Source organism: Elaeis guineensis, chromosome 10 (assembly GCF_000442705.2).
Source record: "Elaeis guineensis isolate ETL-2024a chromosome 10, EG11, whole genome shotgun sequence".
Taxonomy (NCBI): Eukaryota; Viridiplantae; Streptophyta; class Magnoliopsida; order Arecales; family Arecaceae; genus Elaeis; species Elaeis guineensis.
The window spans coordinates 20,901,187-20,921,555 of NC_026002.2; the positions used below are offsets into that span (position 1 = coordinate 20,901,187).

Here is a 20,369-nt window from a genome sequence, read left to right on the forward strand (position 1 = left end):
GACGTCATTTATCAAACACCTATCTTGAACACTATTGGAACCCAGTGATCGTGATAAGCTGCATGCATGGCCATGCTGCAATGTAGACAATAATTTCTCGACCTGATGGATCCAAATATGATGAGGCATGGCTAGCATCATGGGTTTGCACCGACCACGATTATGTCGGCATCGGACCAAGGATTGCAACGTTCTAAGACAATACATCAGATTGATGCGGATTTATGAATCACTTGGGGGGTTGTTGACCTCATTTGATGTAGCCGAAGGCTATTGGTACTTCTCTTGATAGAACGAGACTCTAAGCAAAGTTGTAAGTGGATTTAGCACTACTCTTGTTTATGAGTTGAACCGTGCATACTAAATTACTAATACCCCTCCTATCTGTTATGGTTATTGATCATAAACAATTTCCATGCATCATGAAACTTCTTGATCATGGTTGTTCACATTTAGTTTAAGTTAAATCAAATCAGATTTTTTTAGTACAATTTTACTTTAATTGTATGAGCACAAACATAAACACATACTCTCTCTCCCTCTCTCGCATACTAAAGAGGATATCAATTTGATTGCTCGTGCACTCACAGAACATGCAACTAAAATGAGATGAAAGCATGGTTCTGATCAAAAACTACATTAATTTTGTGTACCATTCGCTAGAAGAAGATTTAACATTTATTTTTTAATTTTTATAATAAATTAAGCTACAATTTCTATGCATGTGTGTGCATGCATTTGTCTATAAGTGTATGCCAAGAAAGATTTTTTGGGGTAAAAATTTAATAAATTCAATGTCTCCTAATATAATTTTTATTTGTAGACAAGATTGGTAATTTTAGCCGAGAATATTTGCCTAACTCGTAATCTAAACCATCAAATCTAGTCATGAAATCGATTCAATATTTTTTGTCCTTAATAAAATTCTACTTTTATAGGATTATGCCACTTCGGCTTTTGCCTTCAGAACTCATCTTCAGATACACTCGTCGGCCAATAACCAACATCCCGAGATGGAACTCGGTAGTAAGTATCATCTGTATGTCTTGCTCTTTCTACATCAATATAAATCTCAGTAGTAAGCATCATCTGTATGTCTTGCTCCTTCTATGAGAGAGCCCTCGTCGCTATGGCCTAAACTCAGATCCCCTGAAGTTGGGAGGAGATGAATGATCCCTTCGGCCTTTACCTTCGAACATCGTCCTTGGCCAAATGCCGACAACCTCATTGTACTACTGCCGACCTTAAGCTTAAAGTCCGAAATCTGAGTCAAAGCTTGCTGTCTAGAGTTCCTATCTCTTTGCCACCCATATAACACTGTTGTTTTCTTAAGAATTGTTTTAAACATTGTAGGGTCTTCCATTGGATACATTCTAGCAAATGGGCTTTTCTGTCTGTGATGTTTCAAGATTAGATTTGACATTGAACCAAGAACCAATCATGAATCTCCTTTCCTCTACCATCGATCGGATGTGATCAATCCCACTGTGACCGCATCTGAGTCCCAACCACCATCATCCACCATCCAAAGAGATGCATCGAGAACTCCAACCATCTTGCTTGGTCCATGCAGCACCTCATCGAGCCCTCCAATGCACCACCCAATTTGATGACCTAGTTAGACCGACTCCCGGTAGCCAGGTAATGTTTGCGGAAAAGTAAATGGCTGCAACCAATGAAGTTATAAATATCAAGGCAAGAAAGATCGGCAAGAAAATGTGTTAATGTCAAAATTATCGGAAGCTTGGAGTCTTGATCCGATCAAGAGCAAGTAAATCTTTGGGCTGATTTCCCTCCTAGCAGATGTGTCAGCTTGGAAAAACTTGCAGACCGAGGATACAATGTGCTAGGCGGAGGCTGATAACATTATCATCTATAAGCCTTGGCTATCCAACAGCAAACACCTTTGGAGCAGTGTTAGCACTTAGCCATAGTTTAAGAACTCCATTTCTTAAATCTAGTTTATAATGTGAACTAACTTAGTAGTTATCCAATTTTGATAAAAGGGATGTAAATTTTCGAATGCAGAGAGCATTTCTCCGCAGCATTAACCAAACTAATGTCGACCAGCGCAACGTCAGCCCAAGCCACCATGTGGGATACTGAGCCACGCTAGGGCTGAGCACAAGGTGAATGTTTAACAGGTCGTGTAATGGGTCTGTGACCTGGTGGCGGGATGCATTGGTGGGATACTTTTTTCTTACTTGGTCTCCCTACTTTGAACGTATAAATGGAGAGAGAGAAGAATATAAACTGAGGAATGGGTTTACTAAGACCGCTTAACTTTGTTATGTGCTAACCACCTTAACTCCTTCAATCCATGACTTAAACGTGGACTAACATGCTGCTGAAACCTCGGCCTCGCAAAACTTGTTTTTGCTTGAATGTAGGACACGTAATAGGAACTTGAAAATTTCTTTGTGCATCGCAGACGGTGTAAAAAATTCGATGTGAAGCACACCATATTATCCGATTGATACATATAGTCATCACTTTTCAATATGTATTTATTGCTTACAGATCATTTTTTTATTTAAAAATTTTATATAGTAAAAATATTTCTATCTTTTGATTATGACATCTCTTCACAAAAATTATGACATCTCTATCTTGTGAAAAAAATTATGATATCTCTTTACAAAAATTATGACACTTTGATGCTAAATAAAAAATCGAAGGCATATATCATAATTTTTTTAAAATGATGTCTAACTTTAGTGATGCAGGCTAGCCTGAGATCACTTATGGCCTGGCCCATCTTATCCGCATCTCACAGGCAGAAATTTTTGGTAGGCTACTTGAATTTCCTCGGGGCTAGTTATAAGTGTTGATTGTTATGTAATGGCGGCACTCAACAATCCGACCTTAGATATGATCACAAAGCGTGCTTGCCTTAGGGTGTACGATTATGAACCCCCATCTTATCGCACTTCAATTGCTGTCATCACAGCTTCCCTAGGGGGACAGTGCACTTCATAATTTCTGGTCGTTGAAGTAGAGTAGGTGCCATCACAAAATTCTAAATGTAGTAATCCTGATTTATGGTACAGATGTCCTATAATAATCATGTCTAAGGAGAGCAACCAAAATTCACCATCCCCAGGGCAGCAAGGAGAACAAAAGCTTAACCAGATAAATAATAACACGTGCATTTTATTGATGTACTTTCTTTTATGCACTGATACAGTTCTGGTACCATCACAATTAATCTTTCGATGCAGTTTTCTTACAAATTTTAGACTTGCACAGTAATGATCTTGCAGCAGCTCTGGATTAGACACAGTTCATGACAAAATCTATATGCCAATCTAGATTGCCAGGGTCAAGCAATGCAGAAGTAATCGAACCTAACTTTAGGTTTGGAGTATTCAGTAGTAAGTATTTTAGAAGCCACTATGGCATTAGCAGCCTCTGCATAATGAACTCCATCCCAGCTCACATACTTAGAGCCTTCAGGGCAGACCGGGCAGGCTGGATTGCCACATGTAATGTTCAGATTGAAGTTGTATGGGGGTCCACCATAGCCACAACATGCCATCAACGAGCTCTCAAACCCTGGGTGAGTGAGTAGGAGCACCGTTATAATTAATCATCATTAAGAGGAAACCAGTGCTTAACGTATTGATTACTACAGTTCAGAGCAATTGCAGATAATGATTCTAAAAGCTAATAACCTCCAAACCAAAGGAACCATATAGATTGCTTACTCAGTTCTATAGCTTACCATATGTAGTGTGATTTGCAATGATGTCATACTTAATCGTGAAGATATCGGTGTAGACAATGGTGGCATCCTTCAACTCAGATCTCAATTCATCACAGAGTGCGCCCAATTGGGCATTGAATTCCTTGGCAGCATTATTGAAGGGCATGAGACAACCATATTGATCAAGACTGCTGTTATCTTTCCATAAAGAAAGCTTTACAGGCAAGCACCCCAGAGGACCAGTGTTGTGGATCCAAAAGTTTTTGCCACCATTATCATACAAGGTCTGCATTCAAGAGGAGCAATAGGATCACACTCCATTCCAATAGATATAATCGGTCAAAAATTAACCAGAAACAACAACATCTCATAGGAGTCATTTTAAGATAACTATGGATGCAAACAAGAGTACCATCATAAAGAAATCCACACACACACACACACAATCATTATTGAAGCATCTGCCACTAAGCAGATTAGTTGATGCAGTCAGTCTAGAAAAATAGAGCACAGCCAAAAGACTTAAAAAAGTAGATTGTCTTTCCATCAGACTATTAGCATGAAATGTTACATGCTCCAAGAATAAGATGACCGCTAGCTTCGAATAGATGCAAACATGAGGTTATAAACCACAAATGAATTGATTGTCATGAAAAGATAAACTTGCCTTAATAGCAGTTTTAATCTCCGAAATGACAATTGGGATCTTTTGGATGACTTGATCGTAGGGCAAATTTGCATCGAAGAAGGCAGAAAGATCATTCTGTCCAATGTCGATGGCATAGAGTGCCTTGCGGAACCCTTCCTCATTGATCGGACCTTTCGAACCAATGACATAGATCAATTGCATTTGTAAACTTAATTTAAATTACAGCCACAACAAAGTAATTTATTCGGGAAAAAAAAAAAATCCAATAACAATTAAGTATTTGCTAAGGCTAGAGAGTAACCATTGATTGATACAATTGAGCTTAATGCATGGTACTGTTAAGACAAATAGAACTAATTGCAAACATGACAAGCTTCTATGAACATGGCCATATAAAGCTAGAGATAAGTGTATACCGCGAGCATTGAGCTCCAAAGATCGTGATTTGAAACGAAGGAACTGATTCACTTGGATGTGCAAGGAGAAGGGAACATTGGGCGGCAGTGTCGTCGAACCAGCAATGGCAAAGTTTGCTCCATTCCTAAAATCCGAACCCAATGACTCCAAATATGGGCTCAGATAATTCGTTTTCAGGCTTTCACCTATCAATGATATTGTCAAGAACACCAAAAGTTATATTTCTCGACCATAATATTACTAAAGCCAATAACACTAGCAAGAACAAGAGTGCAAGACTAAAATGCTAAATGGCTGACGTATGACACTACACTGTAAGCGCAAACAAAGCAATCCGTTCATAAATTCCAACTAAAAGGAGGACCAAACAAATGAGATATGGGACTCGGGCAAGGGGAAACGCTTTGCCGGGTGGATTGTTGTGCGGTCCCATTCCTCTCCGAAAAATTGTGTTGCCATCTAGGCATTTCGTTTTTACCCACTATCCGTTTTCCGCGAAATATTCACGTGTTTCCGGATCGTTTCCCTTGAAATTTCGCCTTATTTCCCCCTTTTTGGTCTTGCCCTGCTATACGTTTCCCAGTGTATCCCAGAACGATTCCAACCCAGAAAGGGAGAGGACGAGAGGGAAAGGAGAATAGAGTAGTCGTACTCACATAGGAAGTCGAGAATGAGGCGGCCATCGCAGTAGCGACCGGTGGGGCGGTGGAAGAAGACGCGGCCCTCCGGCAGGGAGATTGGAGAGCCGAGGCCGGCCACGAAGCCGCCGGTGTCGGAGTTGGAATCGCCGAAGTTGAACACCACCGCGTTGCTGCCACATGCCGACTCCACTAATGCCGGCAGAGAATATATCACCACCAACAGCGTCAAACAAAGCCCAAGGCCGCCTCCACCACCCATGGACACCTCTCTCTGTCTCTCTAAAATCTAAATGGCTTCTAAGTGTGTGCCCCAACTACGGCAACTGTGCCGTCACAAGACTTTGTCTCATCTCCTGTCCCAATTTACAGACGAGGACGAGGACACGGAAGGCTGCTGCGAGGCGCGCACCGTCTCTCTATCTCTCTCTACGTGTCTGTCACTCCGGGTTGGACTTCTGGTACCCCGTGGTCTTTTCCCATCCAGTTGTGTCCAGTTAAATGACCCACGACGCACGCATCCATCCTGGTGGGCCCTAATATTTACAGTGTTACAGTGTTATAGGAATGTTAGGTTAATTAGGAAAAATTATTGGTTGGACAGCCCATGCATGATTAATTTGTCAGTTAGTAAAAGATATCAAATATACAGTAACATATATTATTAAAAAGAAAAATATAAAATATATATATAATAATATATATTGCCAAAGAAAAAAAAAAAGATATTAATTACCTGCGGTTCATCGTGGACTAAGCCTAACTAATAATTTTACGATTGATTGACCCATGGATCATCTGTAGTGCTATATATTCTGATGAGCGTCAACATTTACATTGTGCAAGTATGAGATTGGTTAGATGGAGAAATTCTCTGTAGCATGTGATGTATTCATGGATGGTCGTTAATAGCGGATGAATGACCATCAAACAATATATACATGTATAGCATAATTTTTGCCTGTGCATACATTGATGATCGCCATCTTTTAATGTCAACCATCCACAAGTACACCGCATTCTCGATGCCGTGTGTGTTCTACTCAATAGAGTTGAAGGAGCATAATACGGCATTGGAGTAAATTTGCAACCATAACAATGATCACGGGATTGTCAGAACATATCTAGCTAGGATCCTCGGATGTTTAGATCAAGCACAGTTTTGAAAGAAAATAGAAGAGATGAAAAAAAGAATCAAAGAGAGTATAGTGTTGGGAGTTTCTTTTATAGTATCTAAAGGTCTCTTGTGTTCGATATTTATAGAAAAGAAAATAAGAATCTACATGATTACGATCGTGAGATTTGTGAATGCATAGTTGAGCTCTTTCCATTTCTATTGATCGGAGTGGTGGTGATATTCTTTGTCACGTGTGTTGTAATTGAGAACTTCTATTATCTATTGATCAGTTATGGTATTCTTTTTTCGAAGGATTGAGATCATGTTGAGCTATAACCGATCACTAATTATACGAAGATTTGATTGGTTGTTCATCTCGCTGGACATGCATTGGCGAGCTGAGTCGTCGACGAGATTCTAAAGATGATAGATCCAAGCCATTCACTTGTCCCTCACTTTTGAGATCAAGCCATACTTGCCCAGCTCAGCAAGCAGTTAAACCATTCATCGAGGGAGCCAATCAAGCTGAATTTGAGTTGTCATACAAGCTTTGGTGCTTCTAGAAACTGCATTTAATAATAGACATGATTTCCACAGAGTTAGTTTTGCTTACGAAGCATCATGCATACGGACAGGATTTTCGCTATTGCCATCATTCCTTCTCGTGATTCAGAGAAGGATCGGTGCATGAAAACCCGCAACTCTGGAAGGCTGAGCCTAGATGTGGCAGTTGGTAAATGGACAATTGGATGGGCGATGGGATTAGCATTGTCTGAGGCTCCATATAAGAAGCGGAAGCCTGAGACGATTCCTCCAACTTTGCAATCACCCTTCCATCTCTTAGAGCTACTTGTCTGATGGAAGCTTCAACCCATTATATTCTTCCTTTCTCCATTCATCCTCTAGCACCACTACAAAGGTGAAGGGTGAAGCAGAGGGCAGCTTCCTGAGCTAGGTGATCTTGCTGAATTCATTCACCCCTAGTGAGCTTGACCTTCTTCACAACCATCGGTCCTGGAGCAGCACCTAGTGCACTTGGATCTTCTTCATGCTTGTACTGCTCGGTTGTCAAGCTATTTTTATCTTCTAACTTTTAAATATTAATGAAAATAATTTTCATACACTCTGTTTTTCTTGTCATGCTGATTTGGTGGTAGTAAATTGTAGCTTATTTTTGGGCACTTGAGTAGCCTGAGCTTTGATTATGCTGTCTTGGCAACTCTTCATTCATTTGGGCCATTGTGTCAGAAGCCGAGGCAAGAATTGCCTTCGAGGCATGGGGACATTATCCTTCATTCTTAGCATCATTTGCTGATGTTATAGACTTAGGCATTTGAGGCAGAGGCATCGTGGTCATAGATCGGAGGTAGGAATTCTATATTGTTAGTTGTAATGACATCCTTTTGAGCAAGTTTATGTATTTTTATTTAATTAATAAAAAGGTAAGATTATATGTATTCGTATTGTTTCATATCAATCTATATGAAAATGTGTAGATTCAATATTAAAAAAAAATATTTTTAAATAAGTTAAAGAATATGAGATGTATTTCTTAGTACATTGTTCTTAAAATGCCTGTAGTCATAGGATTATTAAATGGACAATAATACTCTGGTAAGATTATTACATAGTATGTATGGTATAAAATTGGAGTGATGAACTCATGTCACTTGTGTGAGACACTAATGGAACTAAAAATACTAATGGAACTATATAGATACTTGTTTAAAAATAAATTCACGAAGCATGATCCAACTATAGAATTATCATATGAAGTTTACTTGCTTGTCAATGATATATTCTATTATTATAATTGTGTAAATAATTCTTAGTCCTGAGGCGTCATGGTTATCCTGCGTATGGGTTGTTATAGTTTGACGACGTAATAACTAATAATCTCATGTCTTAATTGAGGGATTTGAGAAATACATATGTTGGCTATAATGAGTCATATATGAAGATATATAAATATGTAATATGGGATCTATCACTCTCAAATAAAAAAAAAAAGAATATCCTATGCATATAATGGATTTGACCTAAGGAATCTTTGATCAGAGTAGAATGATATTTGGAAGTAGTTTCAAGAGTAACCATTATAGGTCATGATCAATTAGATTGGGCATACGATTGAATTAGTAGATTTGACAAAATCTCATGGCCTTCATTCAATCAGACATTTTGCGATAGAAAAATTTGATTACATGATCATTGTAATAGAAAGGTTCAATCAGATCTAATTCATCATTATTTTGATTGCCATGATATATTACTAGATGTCACTCATTGATGGCAGAAACTTTATGAATAATTATGGAACATTATTTATTAAGAGAGAATTAAAGGAAGTTTTAACTTGAGACAATTAGAAATAGTTTAATTGAGACATTAAGGAGTTAATGTCGTTTCTACTACTCAATAATAATGAACCTAATGAATCATATACAATAGAGTCAATACAGATCAAAGATAGAGGGTATTGGGCCATTAAGACAGTAAAATAGTCTGATGGACTTAATGATATTAATATGATCAGTATGGATTTATTTAAGTATAGACTTAATTAATTAGTCTAGAGCTTATAACATAAGTCCTACATGAGTTAGGATTGGTGTAGCTTATCCAAGCTCTTTAGTAAACTCTAGCAAACCTATGTGTCCTATAAATATATAGTTATGGCTAGCCACAAAGAGTAATTGCTAGCACTATTGTAATGGCCGACTCTCTCTCTCTCTCTCTCTCTCTCTCTCTCTTCAAGGGTGATATGAAGGCTTCGTTGATCTAAAGTATTGATTTCAGTTGCCATTTTTAATTCTAGTCCATAGTCATGCTGTATATATTTATATATAATTGTGCATATAACAAATACAATTGTGCATAAAAGGAGTTTTAATTATGTGCAAGACACTGATCTAATCATGTGAAGAGAGGTCAAACATAAAACGCTAACTATTTACAGGCTAAATATCAAGTGGTTGTTAGACAAAGGACCGGTTCTTAATTTTGGTTTCTTGGAGACTATAGTTAAATCCATCATTATTGAGATTATACTTGTAGCTACTTTACACCACAATCTATCTATTGTTGACTTGAAATAAATGACCAAATGGATAATTAAAAGAAAAGAGAAATGAAAAAGAATGAGGCTATTCATGAAGTGGAGGAGAAGGTGGCTGTCGCAAAGCCAGCCAGAGGATGATCTGAAGTAGACACGGCCACTGGGCAAGGGGATTATATTTCCGTATCCCTCAACGTAGGCTCTGATGTTGGAGTGATTCCAATGCAGCCAAAAAGACCACAAACACAGTCATCATTACAAGTCCAACACTTCCATTGCTCCCATGTCTCAACTTCAGCTAGCTATGGTTTTGGCCTAATCCAATGGAGGTAGTGGAAGGTGCCAAAGCAATGCGGATTCTCTCTCTCCACTATGGTAGCTCTGTGGATGGTGGATTAATTACGAAGAAATTAATTACACCTTTCATCTAGTCGGAGGAGGTTCTCGATTTGAGTCTTGAATTTTGTCACTTGATTATGTGATTAGACTTAATAAATAAGATGATGGACGACAGCTGCCATGCACCAACTATGTGAATATATAGCAATACGTGCTCCTAAATCAAGGTTAAAATAATACAAATATCGTGCTAGTGTGTAAGTTGGCGTTCCTCCACCGTCCTTGGGGGGAGATCTGTGGTTCAAATCTTAGATTTACCAAATAATAAATCCCCTCTGCAACTGCTAATTTCTGCTTTGTCCAAATAAGTATGGCCTGTTGGGATATACCGATCGATCGGTTTTATCCGACCGACCGTGGACGATACCGACAGCGACTATCGATTGCGCTCCGATCGGAACGGATCGGCCTAGCGGCCTCACGTCGCTTCCGATCGCCTGGGGGCCGACCCCCTGTCACCGACTTCCCATTGGATGGGGCGCCGACGACTCACTATCGGTTTGGATGGCTGTCGTCCCACCTCTACAAGCCCTCCTAGATACCGGATGAGCGGCATGGGCTGCAGTCCCATCAAGTAAACGCCGCACGGACGCCAGGGGGCATTACCCTGCCAGAAAGCCTAGGGCACTGTCCTGCTAAGGACGAGAATTAATTCCTAGGACCTGTCAATTTTGTCAACGGCATGACCACTTCCGACGATTTGACAACTCTCCAGTTGTCTACGTCACCGACGGCGAGGCCATACCACCTCCAACTATAAATCGGGGAAAGCAACAGTGCTAAGGGGGGGCTTCTCAGGGAAAAACGCTCAGGCTTGCTCTCTCTATCTCTCTCTCTCCGTAGAGCTCCTTGTCTCCTTTTCACTGTTGCCTAATCTCCTCTCTGACTTGACCGTCGGAGGGTCCCCGTCGGAGCTGCCTCCGGTCAGCATGGACTTTCTTTTGCAGGCGCTTGTTCCCGACGACCAGGCGACGAGGGGATTGGCCGCAACAGATTGACGCGCCAGGTAGAGGGGATACACCATGACAAAGACAAGAACTCAGCGATCGAGGGTCACCGGATCGGCGAGACGCTCTTCCCGCCGGGAAGAGGCCTCTCCTCCACCCTCCGCGGCGGAACCCAGCTCTCCGCACCCCGTGGTGACCACGGAGGCGCAGATCGTGGCGATCGTGCGGCAGATGACCGTGCTGACGGACGCAGTCAAAAGCCTTCAGCAACAGCCGGTCCAGCTGCCGCCATCACCGGTCGGGCAACCAGCGGCACGTCCGATGCCCTCCAGGAGCAGCCGCCGACGCCCGTGTCGATCTCCGTCGCCTCCGCAGGAGCACCTGCCACAGCGCTCCCACGGAGAGGAGGAGGGGCGGCCGCGGTGCGACATCCATCGGCCCCGACGGCATTCTCCCTCCCAGCTAGAATGAGCGAGGAAGGAGAAGCGACCGCGAACGCCGTCCGCCTCTCTCTCGGACTCTTCCGGAGACTACTCCTGGGGTCTCCCAGCACCGACGGATCGACGACTACGAACGCAGGTTCGACGAGATCGACCGTCGGCTTGCTCAGTTGCTGGTGGACAAGCAGAAGTCCTCGAATGACGTTGACTTCCAGACCACCCAACCTCTCTCCCGACTTGTCCTTGACGAACCGATCCCCAGTCGGTTCAAGATGCCGCACGTGGAGCCTTACGACGGCTCCACCGACCCCATCGACCACCTGGAGAGCTACAAAGCTCTCATGATGATCCAAAGGGCAACCGACGCTCTCCTTTGCATCGACTTCCCCGCCACGCTACGCAAAGTTGCCAGGGCCTGATACTCCGATCTTCGATCGGAGAGTATCCACTCCTTCGGACAGCTCGAGCACTCCTTCGCGGCCCACTTCAGCACCAGCCGAAAGCCGCCCCGAACATCGGACAGCCTTTTCTCTCTTAAACAAGGGAAAAATGAGATGCTCCGACACTTCGTGGTGTGATTCAACGCGGCCACACTCGAGGTTCGGGACCTCAATGAGGACATGGCCGTCTCGGCCATGAAGCGCGGGCTGAGGGCATCCCGGTTCACCTATTCCCTGGATAAAACCCTCCCCCGGACGTACGCTGAGTTGCTGGAGTGCGCATACAAGTACATGCGCGCGGACGAAGGAGCTTCCGACCGACGCCTGGCTGAGCCTAAGGGCCTGAAGGAGAAGCGGAGGAAGGGTCGGGACCCTGCTGTGCCTGGCAGGCCCCCGATCGACGGTCGGGTATCACCCCCACGACGGGACCAGAGGTCACCCCGACGTCGGAGCCCGAGGTCGACGCGCCCCAGGTACGATTCCTACACTCTCCTCTCTGCTCCTCGTGCGCAGATTTTGATGGAGATTGAAGGGGAAGAGTACCTGCGACAGCCTCCGCCTTTGAAGGCAAAGGGCCTCGACCGACGAAAATACTGCCGATTCCATCGGGGCCACGGCCACAATACCGAGCAATGCATCCAGCTTAAGGATGAGATCGAAGCCCTCATCCGTCGGGGGTATCTCGGTAAATTTTGGAGGAACCCGCCGGCTCGACCGGTTGCCGACCGCCGACCCCAACCGACTGAAGAGGCGACCGATAACCGACCAACGGCCGGGGTCATCAATATGATTTCCAAACGGTTGGGCCCGGGGACGTCTGCTGGGGGGAGCCAATAAAGAAGCCACGCTCGGATGATGTAATTGCTTTTACGGAAGAAGATGCTCGGGGCATCCAAATCCCCCATGATGATGCTGTTGTTGTCTCGACAACAATAGCCAATTATGATGTAAAAAAAATTTTTGTAGACAATGAAAGTTCAACGAACGTTCTGTTTTACTCGACCTTCTCACAGATGCGACTGTCGACCGACCGACTCAAGAGAGTCTCCACGCCCCTAATAGGTTTCGCCGGAGACGCTGTCGCAGTGGAAGGAGAGGTCACCCTGTCCGTGACGGCTGGAGCCGAACCACGGCAAAGCACGGTCCTCCTGACTTTCACGGTCGTCCAGGTGCCCTCGATCTACAACGCCATACTCGGAAGACCCGGACTGAACGCCCTCAAGGCGATAGTTTCGACGTATCATCTCCTGGTTCGGTTCCCGACCAAAAACGACGTTGGGGAGATGCGCGGAGATCAACACCTCGCCCGTCGGTGCTTTCAGATCTCCGCTCAAAACGACGAATCGAAAGGCCCCCTGACGGCCGATAAGCTGGACCAACGGGAGGAAGAAGAGCGGGGCGAGCCGGCCGAATAGCTCGTTTCCATCGCGATAGCAGGGAACCCCGACCAAAAGGTGTGGGTCGGGTCTCAATTACCCGACCCCGAGTGGCGACATTTGGCAGAGCTACTGAGGGCAAATACCGACGTATTCGTTTGGTCGGCGGCGGATATGTCGGGAATTCCCCCGAAGACGATGATCCATCGACTCAACATCGACCCGTCAATGAGGCCGGTAAGGCAGAAGAAAAGATCTTTCGCTCCAGAAAGACAGAAGGCCATCGACGAGGAGGTGGATAAGCTGCTCGAGGCAGGCTTCATCAGGGAGACCACTTATCCCGATTGGCTCGCCAACGTTGTAATGATGAAAAAAGCCAACGGAAAGTGGAGGATCTGCATCGACTACACCGACTTGAATCGAGCCTGTCCAAAGGACAGCTTTTCACTTTCGAAGATCGATCAGTTGGTGGATGCGACGTCTGGCTACCGACTGCTCAGCTTCATGGACGCCTTCGCAGGGTATAACCAGATCCGGATGGCGCCCGAAGATGAGGAACACACCGCCTTCGTAACCGCCAAGGGCCTCTACTGCTACAGAGTAATGCCGTTCGGGCTGAAGAACGCTGGCGCCACCTACCAACGACTGGTCAACAAGGTCTTTAAAGATCAGATCGGGCGCAACATGGAAGTGTACGTCGACAATATGCTGGTAAAGAGTGCGCAAATTTCGGATCATGTCCGGGATCTCGAAGAAACCTTCCGCACTCTGCGACGACATCAGATGAAGCTAAACCCGACCAAGTGCGCCTTCGGAGTGACTTCGGGGAAGTTCCTAGGATTCCTCGTCTCACAACGGGGAATAGAGGCTAACCCCGAGAAGATCAGGGCCATCGTCGATATGCGACACCCGGACACTAAGAAGGAGGTGCAGCAACTCAACGGAAGGATCATCACGCTCAGCCGATTCATTTTTCGGTCGGCTGAGAGATACCTCCCGTTCTTCAAAATCTTACGACAAGCCAAGCAGTTCTCTTGGCCGGACGAGTGTTGGCAGGCCTTCGAGGAACTGAAGAGGTACCTGACCTCTCCGCCACTCCTTGTGAGATCGAAGGTTGGGGAGGTCCTGTACCTTTACCTGGCTACGTCCCCGGAGGCGATTAGTTCGGTGCTCGTCCGAGAGAGCGAGAATCGGGTTCACCAACCGATATATTATGTCAGCAAGGTGCTCCATGAAGCTGAGACTCGGTACTCGAAGGCAGAGAAAATAATTTTCGCTCTAGTCATTTTGGCACAGCGACTCCATCCGTACTTTCAGGCACACGCCATCGTGGTCCTCACCGACCAGCCCCTGAGAGCCATCTTGCACCGCCCTGACACATCGGAACGGCTGACGAAATGGGCCGTGAGACTGAGCGAATTCGACATCCAATACCGGCCACGACCTGCCCTCAAAGCTCAGGTTCTGGCCGACTTCATCGCTGAATGCCCGACGACCGACCTACCGTCGGGGGAGGGAAGCCGCGTGGAGGTCGGGACCTCCGACTATGACCCCAATTCGGCCTGGGTGTTGCACATCGACGGAGCTTCCAATGCTCAAGGGAGTGGGGCCGGTTTCCTACTCACCAACTCGGAGGGGGTGGTTACTGAGCACGCCCTCCGATTCGACTTCAAGGCCTCCAACAATCAAGCCGAGTATGAGGCGCTCGTCGCAGGTTTGAAATTAGCATTGGAGCTCGAGGTTGACCGACTCAAAGTCTTCTCCGACTCTCAATTGGTCGTTGGGCAGATCAAAGGCGAGTTCGAAGCACGAGATCCGACCCTGGTCAAGTACCATCGAAAAGTGAAAGATCTCGTGGCGCCCTTCGAGTACTTCGAGATTTCCCACATCCCCAGGGCGGAAAATGCTCGGGCTGACGCGCTCTCCAGGCTCGCGACATCCGACTATGGCCCCTTGGGCCGGACGTTCGTGGAAAGTCTTGAACGGCCGAGCGTCGATCAGGTCGAAGAGGTGCTACAATTGGCGGCGGAGCCGAGCTGGATGGACTCGATCGCTCAGTACCTGACCAACGGATCTACCCCCGAAGACCCTGCGGAAGCCAAGCGACTCCGATGGGCGGCTTCCCAATATGTGATGATCGACGACCGACTATACAAAAGGTCGTTTTCGCTTCCCCTGCTGAAGTGCCTGGGGCCCACCGACACGGACTATGCCCTCAGGGAAGTACATGAAGGAATCTGCAGCGATCACTTGGGGGGCAAGTCCTTAGCTTACAAAGTCCTGCGACAGGGCTACTATTGGCCCACCATGAAGAAGGACGCCGTCGAGATGGTTCGGAGGTACGAACCGTGCCAAAGGTATGCCAACGTACAACACCGACCCGCCAGCCTGCTTGCTTCGGTCATCGCCCCGTGGCCCTTCGCCCAGTGGAGAATCGACATACTCGGACCTTTTCCCCCGGCATCCGGACAATGAAAATTCATCGTCGTCGTGATCGACTACTTCACTAAATGGGTGGAAGCCGAACCCTTAGCACAAATCACTGAGCGAAAGATGGAAGACTTCGTACAGAAGTCCATCTTTCGGTTCGGACTGCCAAACACCATCATTACCGACAATGGGCGATAGTTCGACAACCAGGACTTCAGAGACTTCTGCGCGAGATTTCAAATCACACACCGACTAACCTCGGTCGGGCATCCACAGTCTAACAGCGAGGTCGAGGTGACCAACCGGACCATTTGCATGGGCTCAAAACCCGACTGAATGAAGCCAAGGGCCTCTGGGTCGAAGAGCTGAACTCCGTCCTATGGGCGTACCGGACGACACCGCGTATCCCGACCGGAGAATCACCTTTCAGCTTGGCCTATGGAACGGAAGCCATGATCCCGCTGGAGATCGGATTGCCATCAACTAGGGTCGAGCAATATCGTGAGCCGGATAACTCCGAGTGTCGGAGGGCCGACTTGGACCTCTTGCCCGAGCTCCGACGCGAGGCACAACTTCGTATGGCTTCTTACCGACAAAGGGTGGCCCGATATTACAACGCCAGGGTAAAGCCAAAGCTCTTTCGACCTGGAGACCTGGTCTTGAGGAATGCGGAGGTCTCAAAACCCTCGGATCAGGGAAAATTGTCCCCGAACTGGGAGGGACCCTACAAGGTAGCCGACGCCTACGGACCGAGGGCTTACCGACTGGAAACCCTGGAAGGGAAACCCATTCTCCGGACCTGGAATGCCGACAATCTGAGGTTGTACTATCAGTGAACTCTGTACCTCCCCCATTTGGAATACGAACTCAGTTTAAACTTCGGAGTCTGGAATATCGACCCTTCGACTATGGTTCGGCTCTCACCAAGGAATGCGAGCCTCCGACGTCCCGACATGGACTTAACGTTCTACTGCGGGCCGTCGGACTAGCCGCCGGCGATTCGTCGAACGTTTAAAGGACCGACGCACTTGCGAAAACGGGAGTTACACTCCTTCTATAACTTTCGGCTAGAACGTTCGGGCAGAACGATCGGCCGACTCGCCGACCCGGCTCCGGCCGGGAAAGGCAAAAGCACCAACGCAACCAACGCCGCGTTTATGACTTACCGACCGGGTCGAAGCCGGTCGAAGGGTATTCGGCTTACCACCGTTTATCACACGGTACTACACAAGCGCCTGGCCTAAGCCTGAGTAAGGGGAACTCGACTTGCCATCGCTTTCCCGACCAGACACATCGACTGCGTGTGACAACGTACCAGACGCAGTCCGATCGATCGCATCGGACGACACTAGGGTCATCGTGGTACACCCGAAAGTCGGTCGACTTTCTTCCCCACGAATGACCTTCGACTCCACCGGCACGACCGACTCAACGGACTCGTACCTAGAAGTCGGTCGGCCCCCGACTCACGCCAGGACGACGTACGTTCGACTCTGGCATTCGGTTTGCGACCTAACGGCGGATGTTTGGTCAGGGTTCGTCTCGCTTACCCTATACCGAACCACCGACTATCTCGGCTAACGACTCGGGAGGACGTTGGGTGTCCTAATGCGGCACGCCAAGGCTGCGGCTCTCCGATCTTATGACCCCACGATTACAAGTACATCCCAACAGGCCAAAAAGGGAAGTCGAAAGAGGAACTAAAAATTTCTTAAGTTCATTTGGTTACAAAATCGAGCCGAAGCCCGGTTACAAGTGTGCTAAGAAAAACAAAAACGATAAAGGAAGACGGGGCCACGATCATCCTTCGGAGTCAATCTCCTCGACTGACAGAAGCTCGGGGATGACTGGTGTATCCACCATGATCGGCACTGGGTCGACGACCGAGGCAGGATCGGCGGTCGGTGCTGGATCGGCGGTCGGCGCCGGATCATGTGTCGGAGCCTGGTCAGGAGTCGGGGCCGCCCCTCCTTCAGCAATCTGTTCCGAGACGACCTCTCCAGCCGCAGCGACGCCCCCCGACGACGGGTCGACCATCTCTTCCGTAGCTTGGTCCTCGGCCCCTGGTGGAATGATGCCGCTGAGGTCCAGCTCTGGGTACAGAGCTTGGACTGCGTCCCGACCATCCTCGTACCCCATCCGGTACGACGCGAAGTCGGACTCCAGCAGCTCCTCTCGATACCGGTCGGAGCCACGAAAGTCATCCACCGCCCGACCCGCTGACTCCTTCGCCGACCTCGCCTCCGCTTCCGCCCGATCGAGAGAGTCCTTCGCCGACTCCGCCTCTGCCTTCGCTATGTCGGCATCGGCCTGGGCAATCGACAAGTCCTCCTCAGCCTTGGCGAGATTCTCCAGGCTGACCCGAAGCTGCTCGCGCTCGGCCTCGAGCTCGGCGGCGACGCCGTCCCATTCGCGCCGCAGACGGTGCGCAGTCCGACCCTTGCGCTTGGCCTCCTTTCGGGCCGACTTGAGCTCGGACCCGAGACGAGAGGCCTCGTCCACCAGCTTCGCCTCCCGATCGGTCGACTGCTTCAGGTGTTCGACCAGCATCGCCCTGTCGGCTTCGACGGCCGCCGCCCTATCCTTCCAGGCCGCCCGGATGTTTTCGAACCTCCGGTACCCAGCCTCAAGTTCGGACATGGTATAGATCAGCTGCAAACGTGGGCGCTACGTCAGGAAAGCGAAGTAACGAAAACACTAAAAAGGAAGGAGACGAAGTGGAACTTACCCCGACCATGGTTGGATAGAACGAAGATAACATCTCGGTCACTTGCCGAGACTTCAGCACCTCCACGTCGGCTGGGAGAAGGATCCCCTGGCACAGTCTCCTGGCCAAGTTGTGGTCGGCCAACGCCGACGCTCCTTCGGAGACCTGTGCGTCAGGTGGCACGGTGCAACTCCCCGACCTTGTGTCGTCAGCGGGGTCCATCGGGGCTTTCCCCCGATCGGCCGCCCCAGCCAGTGGATCGGGCAACGAGGGGATGCTCGAGCTTGACTGAGCACCCCCCGTTGCAGCTGCAGACGCCGATGGATAACGTTCGGGTTCCCAAACGACGGCCGACGCTACTCCCATCGGCGAAGCCACCGACGTTCCTTCAGCTGCTACCTCCGCCGGCCGCTCCTCCGGTTGCGTCGTCGGAGCCGAGAGTGCAATCACCGGCTCCGACTGATCGGTCGCCGACGCTGCGACGGTCGGCGCCGCTGTGGAGGGTTTCTTCGACGACCGTGAAGGTCCGGCCCCCGACGCAGGCCTTTTCCTCGCCGCATATTGTCTGATTTCAGCGTCGGTCGGCCTCATCCTCGGCGGTGTCCCTGCGATGCCGACAGAAGGATCAGTGTGTGCACGAGAACAAATGCCAAATAAAAAAGACAACCGATGGATTGGGCGATACCTAGACGGGGGATCAGGCTCAGACCAGCATCATAGAGGGCTTATTCGATAACAAGCTCCCTCTGCTTCGGGACCAACATGTCTTTGAGTCGGTGGAAGTCCTCCCGGTCGTCCACCTCCACTCGGCTGTTCTCGTTTGCCTCGGTTCGAGGCACGCCCCAGTGAGAAGGGAAGCCCCAAGGAGAAGAAGAGGAAACAAAGAAAAACTGGTTCTTCCACCCGTGAATGGAGGATGGAAGGCCAGTGATGAAAGAAAGACCCTTCCGGGGGTTGAAGAGCCACCACCCTCGGGCCTTAGGGTGGGGTCGGAGGACAAAAAATCTCCGGAAGAGAGAAATTCGAAGGTTGGTCGGTAGGAGCTGACACAAGAGGGCGAAGCTGATCATCAGCCGAACTGAGTTCGGCGCCAGCTGCGCCGGACAGAGTTCGTAATAATCTAGCAGGTTCCGGACGAACTCCGGAATCGAAAGTCGAAGACCAGCCCGGAGGTCCTCGACGTACAGTGCCACTTGGCCCGCGGGCAGGTTGTTGACCCGACCACCGGCCCCTGGGGCGGAAAGCTGGAACTGCTCCGGGATATGATACTGATCCCGAAGCCGATCCACATTCGGCTCCAAAAGCGAGGAAACCTCAACTTCCAGAGTCGACCGAAGGTCATCGGTCGGGTTTCCCGATCGAGCCTCCTAAGGTGAGGTTCTGGCCATAACACCAAAACCAAGGGGAAGGCAAGCCCGAAGAAGAAGGAGAAGGAAAAGAAAAGGTTTTAAAGAAGACCAGAGCAAAACAGAAGAGGGGGGGGAGCTCCGAACAAACCCTTACGGGAGTAAGGGTGAGCGCAGCTGCCGTCGACGACTGAGATACCGCTTGGACAGAGTCTCCGCAGCGAAATCGTCAGAAATGGAGCTTCGAATACAAGTGGCCCCATATATATAGGGCTATTCGACGGTTGAGATGATGCCGCGCCGACCGAGACTTCTCGGATGGGCGACACATGGCGGCATCCGAGCCCCCTTTCGATCCAGCGGTTCGGCGCACCCATCCCGGAAAGGCCACGCCGCCTTCATTAAATGCGAAGGACGCCGGCCCAACGACCCCCGACACGTGGCGAAAGGGCCGCGATTCGGAATTGAATTACCCACGACGATTCGCGTCCCCGATGGGACGCCTGACAGCGACCCGTGCTCCCAGAACCGGCGCCGGACGGCGATTTGCGTTCCCCAAAAGGCGCCGGACACCCGATCGCCTGACACCGGATCGTCCGGCACTCGATCATCTGACATCAGATCGTCCGACACCCGATCGCCTGACACCGGATTATTTGACATCCCGACGATGGGACACCTGACATCGACTTGATCGGA

At 48.2% G+C, this 20,369-nt stretch overlaps 1 protein-coding gene across 1 annotated transcript; it reads right to left on the reverse strand.

Moving 5' to 3' along the window:
• Positions 1-3,133: 3,133 nt before the first annotated feature.
• Positions 3,134-5,819, reverse strand: LOC105059768 (GDSL esterase/lipase LIP-4). The gene is made up of 5 exons (XM_010943196.3): positions 5,429-5,819; positions 4,772-4,957; positions 4,374-4,525; positions 3,725-3,992; positions 3,134-3,555 (listed from the first exon to the last, which is right to left on the reverse strand). Exons 1-5 carry the CDS (start codon positions 5,670-5,672, stop codon positions 3,323-3,325), a joined length of 1,083 nt encoding a protein of 360 aa, XP_010941498.1. The 5' UTR covers positions 5,673-5,819; the 3' UTR covers positions 3,134-3,322.
• Between the last annotated feature and the right edge of the window lie 14,550 nt (positions 5,820-20,369).